The sequence below is a fragment of the Narcine bancroftii genome, chromosome 5 (genome assembly GCF_036971445.1).
Source record: "Narcine bancroftii isolate sNarBan1 chromosome 5, sNarBan1.hap1, whole genome shotgun sequence".
Lineage (NCBI taxonomy): Eukaryota > Metazoa > Chordata > Chondrichthyes > Torpediniformes > Narcinidae > Narcine > Narcine bancroftii.
Genome location: NC_091473.1, coordinates 15,013,521 through 15,035,601, shown reverse-complemented (window position 1 = coordinate 15,035,601; position 22,081 = coordinate 15,013,521). Strand labels below are relative to the sequence as shown.

Sequence of the window (22,081 nt, the reverse complement as noted above, 5' to 3'; positions counted from 1 at the left end):
TAATACCTGTGATAATTCTAATCTTATGTTAAATTGGAGAGGGCAACTCTTTCATTCCTCCTTCAATCCTTAAGCCAGGGGTCTCTATTTTAATTAACCAAAACATCCCTTTCATGAATCATAATGTATCAGATAAAAAAAAGTTCGACACATTATTGTGACAGGCAAATTATAATAAAATAGTAGTTTTCACTAATGTATATGACCAATCGTTGATGATGCGTGATATTTTTTTTAAAACAGCTCTGCCAGATTTGAGTATTTACTCATTTGTGCTGGGGGGGGGGGGGGTGGTGGGGGAGGGTTTGATTATTGGTTAGACCCTACTTTAAACTTTGAGCGAATCTGTTTCTGTAATTCATTTTTTAAAAAAAAATCAAACTTTGGTATCTCAGATGGATGCCATTTAAAAAAAAACTCCATTAGGAGAGAATATTCTATTTTTTCTCCTGTTCATCATACTTACTCACAGATTGATTATTTTTTAAATAATCAATTGATTTCATTTATTCGATCATGTGAAAATCAGGGTACAGTGATTTCTGACCATGCTCCTGTTATTCCAAATGCTTTTTTTTTCAAATATTTACAAATCAGGCATTTTATTCAATTTCAGATCCCTGATTTTTCTGGAGCTCCCGAGGTGAATATTCTGGATACATTTTTATGTTATTTATGACAAGTTGACTAGTCTAAGATATGCCCCTTTAGGCCAATTAAGAATGCCTGGGAGCAGGATTTGAACCTTTTGCTATCCAATGATGTTTGAGACTTTTCAAATTGATTAATGCTACATCCCTGTCTGCTCACCACTGTTTGCAGCAATTTAAAGCGACACATAGGGCCCACATGTCTAAACTCAAATTATCTAATTTTTACTCAGATACAAATCCTCTGTGATAAATGCAAAATAGGTGATGGTTCTTGTGGTAAACTACTGTTGTGCCATGATTGGCTGCTGCCAGCTGGACATGCCTCCAGAGACTAATCTTACCCATAGGTCTTTGCATGTTCCCCTTTCTCTTTGCCTGACTGTTTCACAATATCAGCCTTTTGTGATTATTGATATTAACTAAATTTAAATTAATTTTATTAACTAAATTTTTCCAAAAAAAAAGCATGGAACAGTACCTGAAACCTGAGAAGTTTGACAATGACCCCCAGCCACTGGACACCCCAAACACGTTTGAGCCATGGCTACGCCATTTTGAAAATTTATTTGCGGCAGCCGCAGATGCTATCATAATGGACGTGAATAGAGTCCACTACTCTTGCGTGAAGGGGCCCCAAGTGTTCCCGTTGATCAGCAACGCCAGCTTGTACCAAGCAGCTATGGAGATCATCAAGTTCCAGTATCGCAAGATTAACGAAGTCTACTCCAGACACCTCATGGCCACCAGAAAACAGTGACCTGATTAATTGAGTGCCAAGTACCTGTGGGCCCTTCATATCCTGTGTAAGGTGTGTGACTATAACGCTGTGTAGGCCAGCCAGAACACAGAGGACCTCATCAGAGACGTGTACGTGGTTGATATCTGGTTCAGATACATATGGCAACTGCTAATGGAACAAAAACTTCTCAATCTGCAAAGGGCAGTTGAACTTATGGCAACTCTGGAGGTGGCCCTTCAAAACCCAGATGATTACTTGGCTGCTTGGTCACCGCAGGCGCTGTTACCTGCCCCGTAAGTGACTGGACCCCTACACTGTCCCACTACTCGTGATCTGATTTTAGCCGCCATTGCAGGAGATCTCTCCAAATACTACTTTTGCAGATAGGGTCAGCATCTGAGGAAACACTGCACTGCCAAAGATGTAGTGTGCTCCAGGTGCCGAAAAAGGGACATTACACCAAAGTTTGCCCGTCCAAACCATCTAGCAATGCCACATACAGACTGTTGTCACTCCATCATGACGCACCATCTTTTCTGCACTCCAGCAACGCCATGTGTGAATAATGTGGGTCGCTATTTTGGACTGTGCGCTAAATGCTATCTTCCCAGGCATTCGATACTTTGAGGGATCGAGGCTGGCCATCTTGGGGCCAAGGGCAGCCATAGGGACACCCATCAGACTCAGACAATAAATCCAACTGGCCCCCATCACCCTGAACCAGGAGGACCCGCACGAGGAACTCGCCAGGTCCATGATGGACATCCAGGTAAATGGGCACGATATCAATTGTTTATTCAATAGAACAGAAAGCTCTATCCACCCCGATACCACTACACAACTGTCCCTTAAAGTACAGGCCGTCAAACACAGGAAACCACTCACATCCAAATCATACGCAGCAGCCACCCTGGGGTCCTGCGTAGTGACCCTAACTGTTGGGGGCAGTGTAAAAATGGTTCAGACTGCTCGTTATACCACAACTCTGTGCCCCCTTGCTACTGGGACTGGATTTCCCCATACCCGCATATCAAATATGGTCAACCAGATTGCACAATTATCAGGTATTCTCCATGGGTGACCTGAAGTTGGCATGTCACCAGCTCCCAATCCACCCAGAGGACCACCAGTATATGGTATCTGAGGTGGACGGCCTGACATCTCTACCACTTCCTCCAGGTCCCTTTCAGCATCACAAATGGAGTCTCCGTTCTCCAGCAGGAGATGGAAAGCATGGTGAACCGCTACGATCTACAGGCCACCTTCCCATATCTAGAGAACATTAATATCTGCAGCCATGATACGAACCTCTACAAATTCCTCCAGGCAGCAAAATACATGAACCTCACTTATAACGAGGATAAGTGTGTGTTCCAGGCACCATGGCTAGACATACTTGGCTGCATCGTTGAGAATGGCATCATTGGCCCAGACTCAGACCACATGCATCCGCTGATGGAGCTACCCCTCCCACATACCCTCAAAGCTCTGAAGAGATGCCTTGGGTTCTTCTCATACTATGCTCACTGAGTCCCCAACTATGCAGGCAAGATTCACCCATTGTTCAAAGCTACCACATTTCCTGTCAGCAGAAGTCCAAATCGCCAAGGGATGCCAATGATGAGTCAGCACCTTTCCAAATGGACAGCGGTGCATCTGACTTTGCCTTGGCTGCCATACTCAATCAAGCAGGCAGACCTGTCACCTTTTTCTAACAAACCCTCCAAGGCCCTGAAATTTGCCACTCCTCTTTCAAGGAAGCAGCCCAGGCTATCATGGAGCCACTATCTCACAGGTCGGGAAGTGGTTGCCTCCCCCCACAGATCGGGAAGTGGTCGCCTCCCCCCACAGATCGGGAAGTGGTCGCCCCCCCTCACAGATCGGGAAGTGGTCGCCCCCCCTCACAGATCGGGAAGTGGTCGCCCCCCCTCACAGATCGGGAAGTGGTCGCCCCCCCTCACAGATCGGGAAGTGGTCGCCCCCCCTCACAGATCGGGAAGTGGTCGCCCCCCCTCACAGATCGGGAAGTGGTCGCCCCCCCTCACAGATCGGGAAGTGGTCGCCCCCCCTCACAGATCGGGAAGTGGTCGCCCCCCCTCACAGATCGGGAAGTGGTCGCCCCCCCTCACAGATCGGGAAGTGGTCGCCCCCCCTCACAGATCGGGAAGTGGTCGCCCCCCCTCACAGATCGGGAAGTGGTCGCCCCCCCTCACAGATCGGGAAGTGGTCGCCCCCCCTCACAGATCGGGAAGTGGTCGCCCCCCCTCACAGATCGGGAAGTGGTCGCCCCCCCTCACAGATCGGGAAGTGGTCGCCCCCCCTCACAGATCGGGAAGTGGTCGCCCCCCCTCACAGATCGGGAAGTGGTCGCCCCCCCTCACAGATCGGGAAGTGGTCGCCCCCCCTCACAGATCGGGAAGTGGTCACCCCCCCTCACAGATCGGGAAGTGGTCGCCTCCCCTCACAGATCGGGAAGTGGTCGCCCCCCCTCACAGATCGGGAAGTGGTCGCCCCCCCTCACAGATCGGGAAGTGGTCGCCCCCCCTCACAGATCGGGAAGTGGTCGCCCCCCCTCACAGATCGGGAAGTGGTCGCCCCCCCTCACAGATCGGGAAGTGGTCGCCCCCCCTCACAGATCGGGAAGTGGTCGCCCCCCCTCACAGATCGGGAAGTGGTTGCCCCCCCTCACAGATCGGGAAGTGGTTGCCCCCCCTCACAGATCGGGAAGTGGTTGCCCCCCCTCACAGATCGGGAAGTGGTTGCCCCCCCTCACAGATCGGGAAGTGGTTGCCCCCCTCACAGATCGGGAAGTGGTTGCCCCCCCTCACAGATCGGGAAGTGGTCGCCCCCCCTCACAGATCGGGAAGTGGTCGCCCCCCCTCACAGATCGGGAAGTGGTCGCCCCCCCCTCACAGATCGGGAAGTGGTCGCCCCCCCCTCACAGATCGGGAAGTGGTCGCCTCCCCCTCACAGATCGGGAAGTGGTCGCCCCCCCCCTCACAGATCGGGAAGTGGTCGCCCCCCCTCACAGATCGGGAAGTGGTCGCCCCCCCTCACAGATCGGGAAGTGGTCGCCCCCCCTCACAGATCGGGAAGTGGTCGCCCCCCCTCACAGATCGGGAAGTGGTCGCCCCCCCTCACAGATCGGGAAGTGGTCGCCCCCCCTCACAGATCGGGAAGTGGTCGCCCCCCCTCACAGATCGGGAAGTGGTCGCCCCCCCTCACAGATCGGGAAGTGGTCGCCCCCCCCTCACAGATCGGGAAGTGGTCGCCCCCCCTCACAGATCGGGAAGTGGTCGCCCCCCCTCACAGATCGGGAAGTGGTCGCCCCCCCTCACAGATCGGGAAGTGGTCGCCCCCCCTCACAGATCGGGAAGTGGTCGCCCCCCCTCACAGATCGGGAAGTGGTCGCCCCCCCTCACAGATCGGGAAGTGGTTGCATTCAGGTTTAATAATAAGCAAAGGGGGCAAATCAAGAATGATTACAATCCTCGGGTGGAGAATTGATCTGTCCACTTACAATTATCAGTTTTTTCCATTTTATCAAATCTCAGAATTTACCACACTTCGTTAAGGAAGTGTGACTAAAATCTGTCAAGTCTGTGCCAAATGCAAACCCGTTCTACCGACCGAATAAAGCCCACCCCTTCAAGTGTCTCAGCATCGATTTCAATGGACCCCTACCCACCTCCAACCGAAATGTCTACTTCCTCACCATCATCAATGAATACTCCCTTTTCCCCGTCATCACACCTTGCCCAAATAACCACGGCCAGTTATCAGGGCCCTATGGAGTATCTTTGGGTACCCTGGCTTCATCCAGTGACCATGATACATCATTCATGAGTGCTGAGTTGCAGCGAAACCTACAGGCCAGGGGCATCACCGCGAGCAGGACCACCAGCTACAATCCTAGAGGTTTCAGGCAAGTAGAAGGGGTAAATACCACAGTACGGAAGTCCATACACCTGGCACTGAAGTCACAGGGTCTCCCTATCTCCCAATGGCAGGAAGTTCTCCCAGATGCACTTCACTCCGTCAGGTCACTTTTATGTACGGCCACCAACAACACTCCTCACAGATGTTTGTTTTCCCTAGGAAGTCTGCATCAAGGACTACGCTGCCCACCTAGCTTACCTCCCCAAGACTAGTCCTGCTATGGAAGCATATCAGGCAATCTAAGACTGACCTGCTGTTCTAGATGGTCCGCCTTCTTTACGTGGATCCCCAGTCTGCCTACATTGCTTTCCCTGATGGACACGAAGACACTGTCTTGATCCAGGACTTTGCTCCATCGGGAGCCTCCCTGGCATTGACGTTCAACAGACTACCCCTCCCACTTCAACTTTAGGGGACTTGGAAACTGCAGCTGACCATCACCTTCCCTAGGCCACTGTCATCACCAACAATGTACCAGCGCCACACTCCACCCTTGACAAACTTTTAACAGGCCAACCTCACAAGCTGTTCAGGGTGCTATGGTAGCATCCAACCATTGCCATGTTGCTTGATGCACCAGGAGACTCCCTGATAGACTTAATCTGTAAAATGTATACATGTATTGTCATTTCATCTTTTTTCCTCACCCCACAGGATTCTTCTTAAAAAGGAGGGGTGAATGTGGTAAACCACTGATATGCCATGATTGGGTGCTGCCAGCTGGACACACCTCCCGAGACTGATCCTACCCATAGCCTTTTGCATGTTTCTCTTTCTCTTTGCTTTGATCAGTCAATAAGGTTGATGGTAGTTCCCATCTTTAGTTAATAAGAGCCCAATAGTTTCACGATATCAGCCTCTTGTGATTATTGTTGTTACATCATTTCTTTAATCCACATGTTCTGGACCTGCCCCAATTTGGAAAAATATTGGAGAAGTTTATCAAACATTATTGGTGATTCTCAATTTAAAATTAGAACCAAATCCCTTAGTTGCTCTGTTCTGAACTCTTGGAGAAGACAATGTTTTACTAATTCCAATTAAATGTCATTTAATCTTTTACATCATTGATTAACTGGAAAGATAATACTCAACCTATTCATGCACATTGGCTAAGGGACGCAATGCCCTGTTTAAATTTGTAAAAAATTAGATACGCAATTAATGATTCAAACATTAGATTCCAAATGTTATGGGTCCTGTTCATGGACTATTACCATAATTAGCAAAATTGTTGATGCAGAATTTTGGCACTGTGTTGTCCTACTTAAGATTAAGCTACTTTGTTTCATCATCATTAACTTTTAACCTTGTTTAGTGTCAGGGGTTTGAAAAATTTAAATTTATTATGACCATTCGTATTATTATGGCTATGCTTTGAGAATTCACGATTATTCTTGCAATTATGGAAAGTACTACATAAAAAAGATACTTCTGAAACTTACTGAAAAAAAAATCAAAAAATATTTTAAAAAGCTAATGGTATTATAATCACTGGACCTAAAATGTTTTCCTGTGCCAGGGGTCTCCAAACCTTTTAAGACCATTGACCCCTTTAGGGATTACGTGGTCCCTAATCAACCCTCGGCATGGAGCCCTGAAGCTGGACTTGTGGGGCGTGGGAAAGAAACGCTAGGTAGGGTAGCCAGATGTCCAGTTTTAGGATACACAGTCTAGCTTTTGAGCCCTCTGTTGTTCGTCAAAGGGCACTTACCTGTTAAATGCAACATCTCGGGGTCCACAGGCTGTGCATTTCCGGCTGGCGCATGTGCAATGAAGGGGAAATGTGATGACAACACTCAAAGATTCATGGCAGGCAAGTCTTTTCCACAACCCCCCCCACCTCTTGTGCTGAGGGGTGGGGGGAGCAGCAGCTGTGCAGGATCGTGGGGAGTGGCAGCAGCTCTGCTGCACCAGGTGGGGAGGTGCTATTTTAAAATCAGTCCCTTAGCTTTTATAGACTACCTGGATTGACCCCTGGGGAGGTCGGTCAATTTCAATCACTTTGGAAACGCTTACTCTATGCATACTTCTGTCACCTGTCCTGTCTTGTTTCCTAATAGGAGATCTAGTATTGCACTCTCTCTAGTTGGTACCTCTATATATTGATATAGAAAACTTTCTTGAACACATTTGACAAACTCCAAGCCACCCAGCCCTTTTACAGTATGAGAGTCCCCTACTATAATAACCTTATGTTTCCTGCAACCATCTGCTATCTCTCTACAGATTTGCTCCTCTAATTCTCACTGACTATAATACAACCCCATGAGTGTGGTCATACCTTTTCCATTCCTCCTCAGCTCAACACATATAGTCGCCAAGCCCTCTGGTCTGTCCTGCCTGAGCATAGTTGTGGTATTTTCCCTGACAAGCAATGCCATTCCTCCCCCTTTCATCTCTCCCAATGCTCCCCACCCCCCCCAATCGCATCTAAACCAATGGAAACCCAGAACATTGAGCTGTCAGTCCTGCCCATCCTGCAACCAAATTTCACTGATGGCCACATCATAATTCCATGTACCAAGTCACACTCTAAGCCTGTCTGTCTTTCCTACAATACTCCTTGTTGAAATTGATGCACTTGAGAACATTTCCACCACGTACAACCCTTTGACTTTTAACAGTGCATGTAATTTAACATCATCTTTTCCTTCCTCCACTCCAAGTGCTCTGGCACTCTGGTTCTACCCCCCCCCCCCCCCCCAATGCAAATCTAGTTTAAACCATAGGAGCAGCACGAGCAAACCTGCCCACAATTATATTAGTTCCTTTCCAGTTTAGATGTAAACCTTCCTGTCTGAACATACCCCACCTTCCCTGGGAAAGTCCAATGATCCAGAAACCTGAAGTCCTCCCTCCTACTCCAGGTCTTCAGCCACATGTTAAGCTGCATTATCTTCCCATTTCTAACCTCACCAGCTGTAGCTCCAATCCACATTTGTGGAAAATTTGGGACAGTTTTATACACAAATTTGAGATGAGATGCTCTAATTTAATTGAACTTTATGATCATTATAGGTTTTTATACTGCTCTGACACCAATTCAAGTACAAATCCACCTTTGGAGAAAGAAAGGCCAGTATTCAACCACAATTATCTTTCAAATCCAGCCTCCTTATAGATATAGGATAAAAGCTCCGTGTTAATTTTTTCGAAAAGCAATGCGTTTAGCTAGATTCTCAGTACCAAATTTCTGGTTAAGGATCTCCTGCACTTTACTATCCATGTTCTCAAGGTCAAGGTCATCTTGGTGTGTCCAAATAGGATAGCCATCCGGACGGTGGCCAGTCTCCATGAAGTGTAAAGCTGCTGCTAGTTCTCCATTATTCTTCAGCAGCAACTGTGTGGCTGAACAGAGGTCCAGATTATGAGTTTGCATCACTATACTGATGGCCTTGGTGGCACTTTCCACTTCATCCTGGGAGGCTGTGGGCAAGGACAGCTCATCTACTGAGTCCAACTCTGACTGCTTCTTGTTCATGACAAATGCTGACAAAGTTTCTTTCTTCTTCTTTGCATGGTAATCATCAAGGCCGACTCCCAGAGGGTCCTCTCCCCCCATCTGCTGACTGTTCATTATAATTTTTGCTGTAGATCCATTTGTTCTGGTACATGGTGCATGGAGACTCATTTCTTCTGTTTCATCAGTTTCTATTTGTTCATTCTCCACATTTAATTCGCTCATAACTCCTTTCCTTCGATGGCAGTGCTCACCAAGACTCACTTGTGCTGGTTTGTCCATTTCCCTTTGTTGGCCTTGTCGAATATTTTCTACCGCTGCCATATCATTAGCCTTCTCCAGCTGTTCCTCATCATTCTAGGAGAGAGTACACAAGATTTTTCAGAAAAAGCCAGCAAGTAAACAAAATAGTTCAAGCAACATCTCATACTTATACTGCCACAGGATGAAGCCATTCAACCCAATTAATGTCAGCTACCAGGGAGTAACTCTTAGAGACAGTACTCCTGCTCTACCCCCGAACCATGTTCTTTCAGACATGCTCATCCATTCCCTTTTAATTAATGGGACTCAAGACTCACAACCTCATGGATCAGTAACAAATGGCCTTTCCAGCATCATCCCCAAGGAAAAAAAAAATCAGCTTCTGCTGGTAAAATATGAACTAAGCCACACAGGCCACACAATTTCTCACAATGTTCTTTGTTAATGGTAACAATCAAAATGTCAACAAGCTGCATGCAGCAACTTGCTTGGTTGGCTCCTTTCACAGCATTCTCGAGGATCAGGCAATTGTGAGTCAAAGACCTAACCTATGCAACATGTGCCAAGTATAGACAACAATTTCAAATGACATTAAACAAGGTTCATCTGTTTTTTGTTTAATAAAAGAATGTTAGTCTCTGGGTGCTTTAAGAGTTAGCTACTCATTCACCTTGTTTTGGGAGTTTACACTGTACAAATTTCATACATTCATTAAGTTTTCAGTTTGTGAGAGAAATGCTTTAGGCAAGAGTCTAATACTGGCAAGATGGGCCCAGGGACCACATTTCAACTATCCAATACCCTCTTCCCACAATCCTCAACCTGAATTGATCGTGTCACTTAAAATTAATTCAGAACACTGGTTCTTTCTAGCAACAAGGATCAGGAAGGCCATAATGCCCATGATGTGCCCCTTCTACCCTACAAGCACCAGAAATTTGTGCTGGTTTCTTAACAGGAAGTTCATAATCTATTCAAAAGCCTTGGATACAGAGATATGCTCAACTTTTTATATGGAAGTTTACCAACTGTATTGTGTACAGTTTTGGTCTCCTAATCGGAGGAAGAACATTCTTGCCATTGAGAGATTGCAGCGAAGGTTCACTAGACAGATTCCTGGTTGGCATGAATGATGCATGAAGAAAGGTTGAACAGATCAGGGCAGCTGTTCTCAACAGCGGCCCCACGCCCCCATTTCCATACCACCTCATGTAACACATGTACAGGGAAGGGGGCCCATAAACTTTGAGCAGAGTCCTAGGGAGGGGCATAGTCAAAATAAGGTTGACAATGGCTGGACTAGAGTTATACTCATTACTGAAATTTAGCATGAAAGCATATCTCATAATTCTGACAGGACAGATGCAGGAAGAACATTCCCAATGTTGGGGGAGGTCCAGAACAAGGGATCACAGTCTAAGATTAAGGGGTAAACTATTTATGACTGAGATGAAGAGACCTCTTGATTCAGAGTTGTAAACTTGTGGAATTCCCTATCACAGAAAGTTGTTGAGGTCAGTTCATTAGATCTATTCAAGAGGGAGCTGGATGCAACCCTTGTGACTAAAGGGATCAAGGGGTATGGAGAAAGCAGGAATGGAGTACTGAGGTTGCATGATCACAGTGAAAGGTGGTGCAGGCTCAAAGGGCTGAATGGCCTTCTCCTGATCCTATTTTCTAGAATATCAATAAACGTGGAAGGGGAATACATGGCTGTTGCAATACAAAACTAAATGTAAAACAGTACTTTTTTAAAAAATTGCAAATAATGAATAAAGGTTAGATCACCTTGAATAAAGGTTAGATCACCTTGAATCAGCTTGGAAGAAGCTAGAGGGTAGTAATGGAAGCTGCTTTTCTAATTGAGGGATGTGTAATCATTGGTGTGCCACAGGGGTTGGTGCTGGATCCACTGTTGTATTCTATATTAACAATTTGGATGATCTGCTTAGGAATGGCTTTTAGTGTAGGAGGCCAAGAGATGATCTTAAAAGTGGTTTATAAAATAAAGAGGGGCATGGTTAGAGCAAGCACTCAATCTTTCCCACCCCCCACCACAGAAAATGATTCAACAACTAGAGGCCATATGTTTAAGATGAGAGGAGAGATTTAAGAAGGACTTGAAGCAACTTTTTCCACTCATGTTTAGTTCATATCTGGAGTCAGCTGCCAGAGTAAGTTAAAGAAACCGGAACAATTACAATGTTCAAGAGATCTGTGGACAGATGTGCATAGGAAGGATTTAGTGGACCAAATGGGACCTGCCCAGAATGTCAACCTGGACATCTTGTAGAGGTTGGGCTGGAGGTTGCATTGAGTGCTGCATTGCTCTACTATTTTCTCACTGGATAGTGTATGTCAAGATAGAGTGTATAAACAAAAGGAATACTGAGAAAATAAATAGACAAGCACAAAAAAAATTCTGCTTCAAGATGAAGGTTGCAAAGCAGTACAACAAGCACTGTATTTTAATTTCTGAAGGGCAAGAATTTCAGAGTTGGAAAACTATGATAGACTTGTACCTTGGTTATACCGTCTTTCAATACTACACACAGCTCTGGTTGTTGTAACACATGGACATAGCAAATGACTGATGTATAGAAGAACTGGAGTACTGTGAGCAGTTTGGGGCTCCTCATTTAAGAAAAATTGTGCTGACATTGGAGAGTGTTCAGAGGAGGCTCACATGGATGACTCTCCAAGTTATCATACAAGGAGCATTTGACAGATCTTGGCCTGTACTTGTTGAAATTTAGGAGGGGGGGGTGCTCATTGAAACATTTCAAAATGTTGAGTAGATATAGAAAGGTGGTCTCCCCATGATGGGAGAGTCTAGGGCAAAAGGGCACCATTTCAGGATTGAAAGGTGTCTGTTTAGAATAAAGAAAGGGAGAAATTTCTTGAGCCAAAGGGTGGTAATCTGTGAAGTTTGTTGTCACAAGTGGTAATGTAAGCTAGGACATTCAGTGTATTTAAGGCAGAGATTGATAAGTTCTTGATCAGCCAAAGTATCGAAGATTATGGGGAGAAGGCATGGTAGTGGGGCTGAGTGGGAAAATCCATCAGCTCACAATTGATTAATGGACTGAATAGCCTATTTTTGCTCCTATGTCTTATGGTCTTAATTACAAAGATGAAACCAGAAGTAAAAGGGTACATATATAATCAGGAAAATGTGAACAGATTAAGTCCATTTTCTCTGAAAGAAAAGCATCAAAGGAGTGTCCCAATAGAAGGCCTGTAAAAAAAAAAAGTGAATATCTCTACTGGGAGTGGATGCAGAAATTGGGTTTCCAGAGTACATATTAAGATAATCACCAAGAAACCCAATAGGAAACGCAGAAACTTTTTTTTTCCCCCACCCAGAGTAGCAAGTATGTGGACTCAATTTGCAGAAAGTGTTTGAAGTGGTACTTAGAAGGAAAGGTTGGACAAGGGAGAAAAAGGAAGAGAGCCACACTAATAAATAAAGATGAAAAATGAGAAAAAATATCATGAAGGAATCTTCAGCATGGGCTGACTGCATGCTCCACATCCTGTGTAAAGTATACTAAATACAGTAAAACCTCTTTATAATGTGATAGTTGGGGTCCAAGATTTCATAGCCCGTTACAGCCGAGTCGTGGAACAGATGCATGTACGTCATGATTCAGGAAAACTAAATACTGTGACTCAAACCATACAAGACCTTTCAACTCCACATTATTAACATACACATCTTGTAAATGAGTCATAAAAGTTCATTTTTGAGTTTGTGGCTGTTAGCCACTGTTAGCCTGGCATCCTAAAATCAATGTTTGGGGTCCACAGACACCCGTGCTATAAGCGATTCTGCGGATTAAGGCATCGCGTTCTAACGAGGTTTCACTGTATTTCATTCACAAAACTTCAACAAAACAAGCAAATATTAAAGGAATAAGAATGGTCATCCAACGTACCTCAAATTCCCAGATAGCAATTGGAAATATGTTGAATTCCTCCTCTGAATTTACACCATCAGATACTTTGTCACCTGGGAAAGATTCATCCTTATTAGACTTTGGGCTGGCATATTGGACACTGCCAGTATTCATTTTGCCTATCAGATGCATTCAAACACAGGAAGAACAAGATTAAACTTGTCTTAAAATAAGACACTGAAGTCTGCAGACATTAGCTGAAGCAAAAACACAATGCTAGAGAAAGTGAATAGGTCAAACAGCGTTCTCTATATAGCAAAGATACACCTAACCATCATTTCAGACTCGAGCCCTTCATCAAGGTATGATGAAACTGGTCAACAATCTTTAAAGATTACAATGGCCTGACGCAAGTTAGATGACCATACAACTGTAATCCCCCAACAAATTACAGTACAGCTTTGATTATCCAAAATGGTCGGGACCAGTCCTATTTCGGAAAAACGATATTCTCAGATCAATAATCATTTAAAAAAAAACAACCCATGAGCAACAGCAAATCACTTTAAAGTGTTTAAGGAACAAGGGAAGGCTTTTTAAGCATGTTTAATTCTCACCAAAAAAATACAAACTGAACAAAATACGATATCTGGGTAAAGGAAGCAGGAGAAATGCTTCAGTGGATCGTAACTATGGTGATAGTCATTTTGCCTGACCCGTGCTTAGGTTTTGGAAGCATCATAGAAGTCACACGTTTCATTTCCCCTACACAAGGAAGAGGGGACATTTCTCTGGAAGCAATTTGACATGGATTCATGAGTTTTCAGCAGTCTGATCTCTCAGTCTCTTTCACCTCCTTTGTGATTACTTCTGTACATTAGTTTAAAAGTCTGATTTTCAACACAGGATTTCCAAGACTGAACTTTGGGAATGACTTTCAAGAACTGGGCCCGTTTTAAGGGTTTGGGTATTCTGAGCGCACACGCACATGTATAGTCACACATAGTTGGGGTAGATTTAAGATGTTATATTATTGATAATTATTAATACATACATGGTTTTAAAAATAACACTGTCTTGGTGAATTTCTGTTGCTGCTTGTCTGTGATGTAACACTATATTATAATATTTGTTTGTGATTTGAGCAAGGGCCAAAAGCAAATGTTAGCTCGATTCACTACCCTTCCATTCCAGATCATACAAATACAGAGAAAAGTGACATATGCCAGATGCCTCAGACATCTTTTGCATTTTCCCAGTTGAGTCATATGATACTTGTCCCCTTGCATTTCATCTTGTTGAAGTGGACAGTCTTTCTGTCAATGAACAATGCTGTCTTGATTTGTTGTGCTCCATTTTGTTTATTTTCAAAACAAAACTTTATTTAAAATTTTAAAACCATGATACATACAATTAGTACACAATATGTATTAGTAAGTATACATGGCATATAATTAAAAATCCTCAATCCCAGCCCTTAATCAATTAAATCCTCCCTTTTTCATACCCCTCATCTTCTTCTCTTTTTTCTTTGGCTTGGCTTCGCGGACGAAGATTTATGGAGGGGTAACGTCCACGTCAGCTGCAGGCTCGTTTGTGGCTGACAAGTCCGATGCGGGACAGGCAGACAAAGTTGCAGCGGTTGCAAGGGAAAATTGGTGGGTTGGGGTTGGGTGTTGGGTTTTTCCTCCTTTGTTTTTTGAAAGGTGAGGTGAGCTCTGCGGTCTTCTTCAAAGGAGGTTGCTGCCCGCCGAACTGTGAGGCGCCAAGATGCACGGTTTGAGGAGATAACAGCCCACTGGCGGTGGTCAATGTGGCATGCACCAAGAGATTTCTTTAGGCAGTCCTTGTACCTCTTCTTTGGAGCACCTCTGTTTCGGTGGCCAGTGGAGAGCTCGCCATATAACAGGATCTTGGGAAGGCGATGGCCCTCCATTCTGGAGACGTGACCTACCCAGCGCAGTTGGATCTTCAGTAGCGTGGATTCTATGCTGTCGGCCTCTGCCATCTCGAGTACTTCGATGTTGGTGATGAAGTCGCTCCAATGAATGTTGAGGATGGAGCGGAGACAACGCTGGTGGAAGCGTTCTAGGAGCCGTAGGTGATGCCCCTAAACTACCACCTATCTATCCCCCTCAAAAAAGAAGAAAAAGTAAACCACAAGATAGATAATGGTCATAGACAATTCGACCACTCCATGACAGAAGTATTCAAACTTTTAAACCCATATAATCCAAATAAGGGCTCCAAACTTTCCGATTAAAAAAAGATAATTATCTAGTAAATTATGTTATTTTTTCCCAATGGTACACAAGATCTCAATTCTGTAAGCCATCTATGCAAATTCAACTCATCCTTTTTCTGAATAATCACAATACATTTTCTTGCTAATGCTAATCTCAAAAATGCCATTTGAAATTTATTTAATCTTAATTCCAAACAAATCTTTTTAATATTACTTAGCAAAAATATTGATGATCCATTGGAAGTTTAACTTTAAGAATATTTTTAAAAGATCCTTAAACCGCATCCAAAAATGTTTAACGTTTACACAGTCATGTAGAATGTAAAAACATCCCTATTTCTTTCTGAAATATGAAACAAATCTGTGGAAAGTGAATTATATCTTTAATTTCTCAGGCGTTAAATATAACTGATGTATAAAATTATAATGAACTAATCTGTATCTTACATTCACAATTTTTGTCATACTATCCTTTACTCAAATTTCTCCAATCCTCCTGATTAATTTCCATTCCTAAATCTTTTTCCCATTTTAACCTAAATTTTTGTAAATCTGGTTTAGGCATTTTATTCTTTTTTTTCCTACCCCCCATAATTAAAATTTCAAAACTAGTCTGTCTGGGCAACCTCATAGTATTCCCAAATTGATCTAATAACAAAGCTCTAACTTGATAATAACAAAAAAAAGTATTTAATGGTATTTCATTTTTCCTTTATTCTTTGAAAAGAATAGTCTGCTTCACAGCAATCTTATACATTTAATTCCTTTTTGATCCCATATTTTCAAAAGTTGACTATTAACCGTAAAGGGAAAAAGTTTGTTCAGTTACAAAGGTGTCTTTCTAGTAACTTTGCCACATGTACCTATTTCTTCATTTATCCCATTTCATATTTCCATCATATGTATCAAGATTGATAAATTATACTTGCGCAACAACTTCAAATTCCATTTATATATAAATTGATCCCTCTTATTTCATTCATTTGATTTAATTCAATATCTACTCATACCAATCAACTTTCCAAATCAAACATTCTATTAATAAACTTTAATTGTGCCACATTATAATTTTGAAAATTCTGAAGTTGTAAGCCTAATTCACATATCCATGTTAATTTTTGTTAAGACAGTCTTGCTATTTTGTCTTTCCATAAAAATTTCCTAATTATAAGATTCAAATCTTTAAAATTTTTTTGAGGAACTTTATACGAAATAAGACTGAAAAATATATTGTAATCTAGGGAAAGTATTCATTTTGATACAATCAACTCTACGTATTAATGTTATCGGTAAATCTTTCCATCATTTTAAATCATTCTTGTATAATAAAGGTAAATAATTTAATTGATGTAAATGATTAAAATTTATCAACTTTAATACCTATTTAATTTGATCTGACCACTTAAATTTAACAATATTCTTATAAGTATAATCATCCTCATCAAAGGCATAATTGCACTTTTCCCCCTCCAATTAATTTTATAACCCAATATTTCTCCATATTGTTCCAATCTGTCATAAAAATCTCAAGGATTCTTTTGGTTCTGTTAAATAAATCAAAACATCATCCACAATAGATTAATTTTGAATTCATCAAATTTCACTTTAATACTTTTAATATTACTATCTTGTCTTATTAATTGAGCTGAAAGTTCAATAGCCAATGCAAACAACGCCAGTGACAAAGGACAATCTCATTTTGTTTATTATTCACCCAAAAGCACACACTGAGAAATGTTAGAATTTGGGACGATTGGGTGTGCTTGAAACTGGAAATAAAATTGGCAACATGATTAGCACAACACTAATGACCCTGGTTCAAATCCAGTACGGTCTGTAAGGAATTTGTATGTTCTCCACGTGCATGTGCTCCAGTTTCCTCCCACCCTCCAAAACCCATTAGGTGGGGAAGTTAATTGGTCACATGAATGTGTTTGGGTAGTGTGAGCTTGTGGGCCAGTTGTGCTGGTTACCATGATGCAAACATGAGTTAAAACTGAAGAACCCAAATTTCCTTTGCACAATCCAATAAAAAATTATTGAGTGCTGTACTCCTATTAGAGATCAATATGTGGATGACTGTGCAGTCTAAGTCCCACTTTTGAAATCCGAGAGGAAATAATCTTGTCTGACACATTACTGAGGAATTAGCTGTATTGAAGGTGCCACTTTTGGATCGAGACACTAAACTTTAGGTCCTGTATGACGCAAAAGGTGCAACCTTCTGAAAGTTAGGATTTATCTCCAATATTCTAACCTGCATTTATTTTTCAATCAAACCACTAGCAAATTACCTAATCATTGGGCATTTGGTGGGGAATTCTTGAATAGAAAATTTGCTACCGTATGTTCTGTATTACAAAATAATGACCCCTCTATAAAGCTCTTTAGGACGCAAGGAGCATTTCGGTGCCACAAAGCACTTAATAGAGATATTGTTTTTATTGGTTTATAAATGAAAGCTTTTCTTTTCTGTGAAGTTCAGAAGAGGTGGCCTCCATGAAATATACAAGAGGGCTTTATCAATTAGATGTCAGAACAAAGGAACTTTCTAGGTACAAGGGTTAAATTCCACTGTTTTAGTGTGGTGAATCTTTGGAATTCTGTACTCTTAGGATATGGCTGTACTTAGCTAAAATCAATGGATTTTTCAGTACTGAAGGAATCAAAGGAGATGCAAGTGGGGCTCAGTTGAAATGAGTAACTAACTAAACTCAAGGGGCTGTGTGACCAACTCCAGGCTTCATTTCTTCAGTAATATCCCCCTTGTGCATACAAGCAACTGAGATGAATCACATGATGCAACACAAGAGTCCAGGCTTTCCCCATGTAGCTGTACAGGTCAAGGACAACAAAATACTTTCAATGGCCTGGTCCCCATCCAGGTGATACAGGAACAATTTTTTTTTATTGATTATTGTTTAAGAATTTTTGATAGATAATGTTACTAACTTTACTAATTTTTTATATTAAGTTTGATTTAAATATGTTTTTTAAGTCTGATATCTTAGTATTAATTACTTTTCTTTTTGTTAGTATTTTAATCGGTTATGCTTTTGTTTTTTTCTCACGTATATTATTAACTTTATTAATTCTTCACTCTTTATTTTGGGGGGAAGGGGGGGTTGGACTAATTTGAGTTGAGTTATTAATGTGTAATAATTATTGGGGAGGGTATAGTTTATTTAGATTACTGATATTGTACTGTAATTTTATTCTTAGTTTTTTTAATGTAATCCTATATGTTATTCATGTTATAAAATCTTAAATAAAGTTTAAAAAAAAGACCTCAGGCCCAAAACGACGGCAATAGATCTTTGCACCTTTAGATGCTGTAAAAGAGCAGAGGAGTTCCTCCAGCATTTCAGTACGTTTCCGAGAAGGATCTCCTCACCTGCCTCGCTCCTGGACGGCTGTTTTCCGGCCCCTTCGCGGAAGGTGCCGGGGATGACAGAGCGGCTCTCCAGGTTGTACTGTTGCTCGCGACTGCGCAGGAACCGAAGGTAGCGGTTCCTCATGGACTGCCAAGGGTGCTGCGTCAGCTCCACGCGCTCCATCTCGCGCCACAGCGCGTTCCCGCGCACCGAGTCGGCGGAGCCGTACTCACGCACGTACATCAGGATGGCTACGTCCTCGCGCTTGGAGTAGGTCATCCTCCCTCGACAGGGTAAGGTGGAAGTGGTGGCCCGGGCCACCCTGTAGTCAGCCAAGTCCAATTGCCGGTTCTGCTGCACGCAGTCCCGCACGAACTGGGCCCTGATCCGGTTGTTGGGCACACAGTCCTCCTCCTCCGAGTCACACAACAGAATGGCGCCCGGCTCCTCGACTCGACACGTCACGCCTCCACCGTGTGATATTAGCGGGGACAGGGAGGCCTTGGTTGGCCCAGGACGGATATAAAAGCGCAGCGGCACACCATCGGTCTGCAGGAAGAGCGTCCTGGAATGGGAGAAAGGCCCTGAGGCCGAAGCCTTCACTCGGGACGCCATCCACGGCACGATTCTTCCGTTGTTGACAAAACCCGCGGCTAATAAAATGCTGTCGTCTGATTGGCCAGGGTGCCAGAGGAGTCTGCTTTAATTGGACGGCAGTGTGTTGGAGACAAGGCTCCGAGCTCCTGATTGGTCAATATAAGGGAAAGGGCGATATCGCCAGAGTTAAATACAGTAGCAGTTCTATCGTCACTGGTCTGTCTAAAACGGTACTATAATGATCCGTCTCCCCACAGCATCAGCCCTGTTGAGAGGGCTTCCGCCTCAACCACCTCCTCAGGCAAGTATAACCAAACACCTACCACACTAACAATTACAGTTTGGAAACCTGAAGGTCTGGGATTAGATAAATTTCAACTTTTGTATATTTAGCATTATCTGTAGCGAAAAAGTGTATTGCTGGTACGTGGAAAGATACGAATATGATTGAAATTGATAATGAGATGAAATATTGTTTAATAATGGAAAAAATCACATGTTTTGCATGATTACTATAGTTTTTTTATTAATAAGTGGCTATATTCAGAATATTTACATTTTGATTTACATCGATTAGATCTTAATATGTATGCTTAATTTTTAATTTTTTTTCTCTTTATGGCTCTTAGGAGAGTTGGCTGAAAGGGGGTTTTCTTTTTTTTTATATATATATCTTCTTTTTTTTTCTTTGGCTTGGCCAAATATATATTATATATATATTATATATATTTTATATATTTTATATATATTATATATATATATATCATATAATATATTTATATATATTATATATATTTTATATATATTATATATATATATATCATATAATATATTTATATATATTATATATATTTTATATATATTATATATATATATATCATATAATATATTTATATATATATAATATATTTATAAATATATTTATATATATATAATATATTTATATATATATTTATATATATATAATATTTTATATATATATAATATATATATTATATAATATCATTCATGCTTAGTTTATTGTTATATATGTAACTTATTATCTGTATTTTGAATCAATAAATAAAGGCTTAAAAAAAACCACCTACCACACTTGCGGTGGGGGAAAAAAATCCCTCTAAACCTCTTATTCCTTAAACCTCTGCTCATCCTGTTTCTGTTCCTCATAATTTTGTACACCTATTTGATCACTCCTCTGCTCCAAGAAAATTAAACACAGGCTATCCAATATTTCATCAGAACTGAGATTTGATTTTATACTGAACCTGTACAAATCTACTTGCAATTGTGAGTTCAAAACACTGAGTCTGAGTGCTTACCAATTTGGCAGTGTTATTCATCTCACTCCTGCAGGGGATGATATCCACCTGTTTTAAACAGGCCTCCATGGTACCAAGAAGAGTGTGGTAACCTCCCTAAATGACTCCTTACTGTGATGTTTATTTTATTATAACAAAGAAACTTTTTTTTAAAAAAAAAACAACTATATTTTATTAGTCTAAGAACTCATGACCATGTGGAGGAAGCCATCTTAAGTCCAATGAGCTTCTGCAAACTAATCCAACTCCCTCTAGTGGTCAAGAGAATCACTAACCCTCTATCACTACACCGACTGATGCTTCTTCTATTATGATAAAGAAATTTGGGTTATTTTGTATTACTTATTTTTTATTATCAACCATTCATGGGGCACAGCCATTTTGTGCATCTAACTGGAGGAGGAACATTCCATCTCTGTCACCCTTGTGAGAGATGAGTAAAACTAATATAAAAATATGAGAGATGAAGAAATCTAGTATGGATATATGTGTAATGAATAAAGCCAGTATGAATAGGACAAGAATGTAGGAAGTAAAGTTAGTTCTGCGTATGTAATTAGTAAGCCTTAGACAGAATTAGCAAGTTCTGCATATAAGAGTTAGTAAGCCCTGAGGGTTGGGAAGGTGTGAATAAGGTCAAAGGCAGGTTTGTGAATAAGGACAATGACATGATGGGACACCGACAGGATACCCCCTGGTCCTCCAAGTTCACAGAAACAGCATGTAGGCAGACAGGATTTGCCTAATGCCAAACTCATCCAGGAGGTAGAAGAATGTAAGGGGGAGGGTACTTCTATACTGAAATAAACTGTATAAAAGTTGGGTGAGCCCCAGTGTGTGTGTGTATTCCCAGGGTAAGAGGAAGCACCCAACTTTGCATTGTTGTAAAATAAATGTTCTTTGTTCTCAATTTTTGTCTCGAGCAATTTCTGTGAAGGTACTTCTGTTTCTCACACTCTCCACTGGCAGATCACCAACTCCCAAGCACTGCACCCCCTTTCCTTAAGATGTTCAATCTAGCAACATGGTAATACAGTAATCATTTTAATTTAAAGTCAAACACAAACATAAACACAGCCATCAAGAACACAAACTTAAAGTGTGCAGTTCTTTTTCTTTTAGAGATTCAGCCTGTCAGGTGTTTTGATAATGGATGTGGAACTTCTCAACACAGGTGCTTGTATCAGCTCCGCTGGTCCACTATTGTCTAACACAAGTGGTGTTTCCTCTGTTGCTGTGCATGCTGGATCTTCTGCATTTGCCTGTTCTTGCAGCATCACTTGCTTTTTCAGTAGACTTTTGATTCCTCCCCAGTATTTGACCATCCTCTATTCTGACAGTATAGGATTTTGGATTTACCAGGTGTTGGAATCTCCGAGTTTCACTGTGTCATGTTGGGCGAGTAGCCCTAAACTTCTTGCTGACTTGTCATAGTTGGCTTTTTGTTTCCTTTGCAGATGCTTTTGTTTCCGTTTTACATCTCTGTTCTTGTTTGGTTCTGCAGAGTAGGGAAGTGTGGAGTGAATCTACATCCCATCAGGAGCTCAGCAGGTGATATGTCATGGTAAAGTGGTAAACCTCAGTAACTC

General features: G+C 42.1%; 1 protein-coding gene across 2 annotated transcripts; it reads right to left on the bottom strand.

Moving 5' to 3' along the window:
* Nucleotides 1-8,322: 8,322 nt before the first annotated feature.
* Nucleotides 8,323-19,243, bottom strand: terf2ip (telomeric repeat binding factor 2, interacting protein). 2 transcript variants are annotated; one of them, XM_069936864.1, is made up of 3 exons: nt 18,597-19,243; nt 12,997-13,136; nt 8,323-9,151 (listed from the first exon to the last, which is right to left on the bottom strand). In XM_069936864.1, exons 1-3 carry the CDS (start codon nt 19,189-19,191, stop codon nt 8,477-8,479), a joined length of 1,410 nt encoding a protein of 469 aa, XP_069792965.1. In that variant the 5' UTR covers nt 19,192-19,243; the 3' UTR covers nt 8,323-8,476. The 2 variants fall into 2 exon arrangements, with proteins under 2 accessions (XP_069792965.1, XP_069792966.1); XM_069936865.1 differs by having other exon boundaries at nt 12,997-13,070.
* Nucleotides 19,244-22,081: the final 2,838 nt, after the last annotated feature.

Excerpts from the sequence above, each read along its gene's own strand:
- terf2ip (XM_069936864.1), bottom strand. The coding sequence starts at position 19,191 with ATGGCGTCCCGAGTGAAGGCTTCGGCCTCAGGGCCTTTCTCCCATTCC. Across the intron at positions 13,137-18,596 it reads GCCGTCCAGGAGCGAGGCAG|GCAAAATGAATACTGGCAGT; the intron begins GTGAGGAGATCC and ends TGCATCTGATAG. Across the intron at positions 9,152-12,996 it reads TTGCTATCTGGGAATTTGAG|AATGATGAGGAACAGCTGGA; the intron begins GTACGTTGGATG and ends ACTCTCTCCTAG.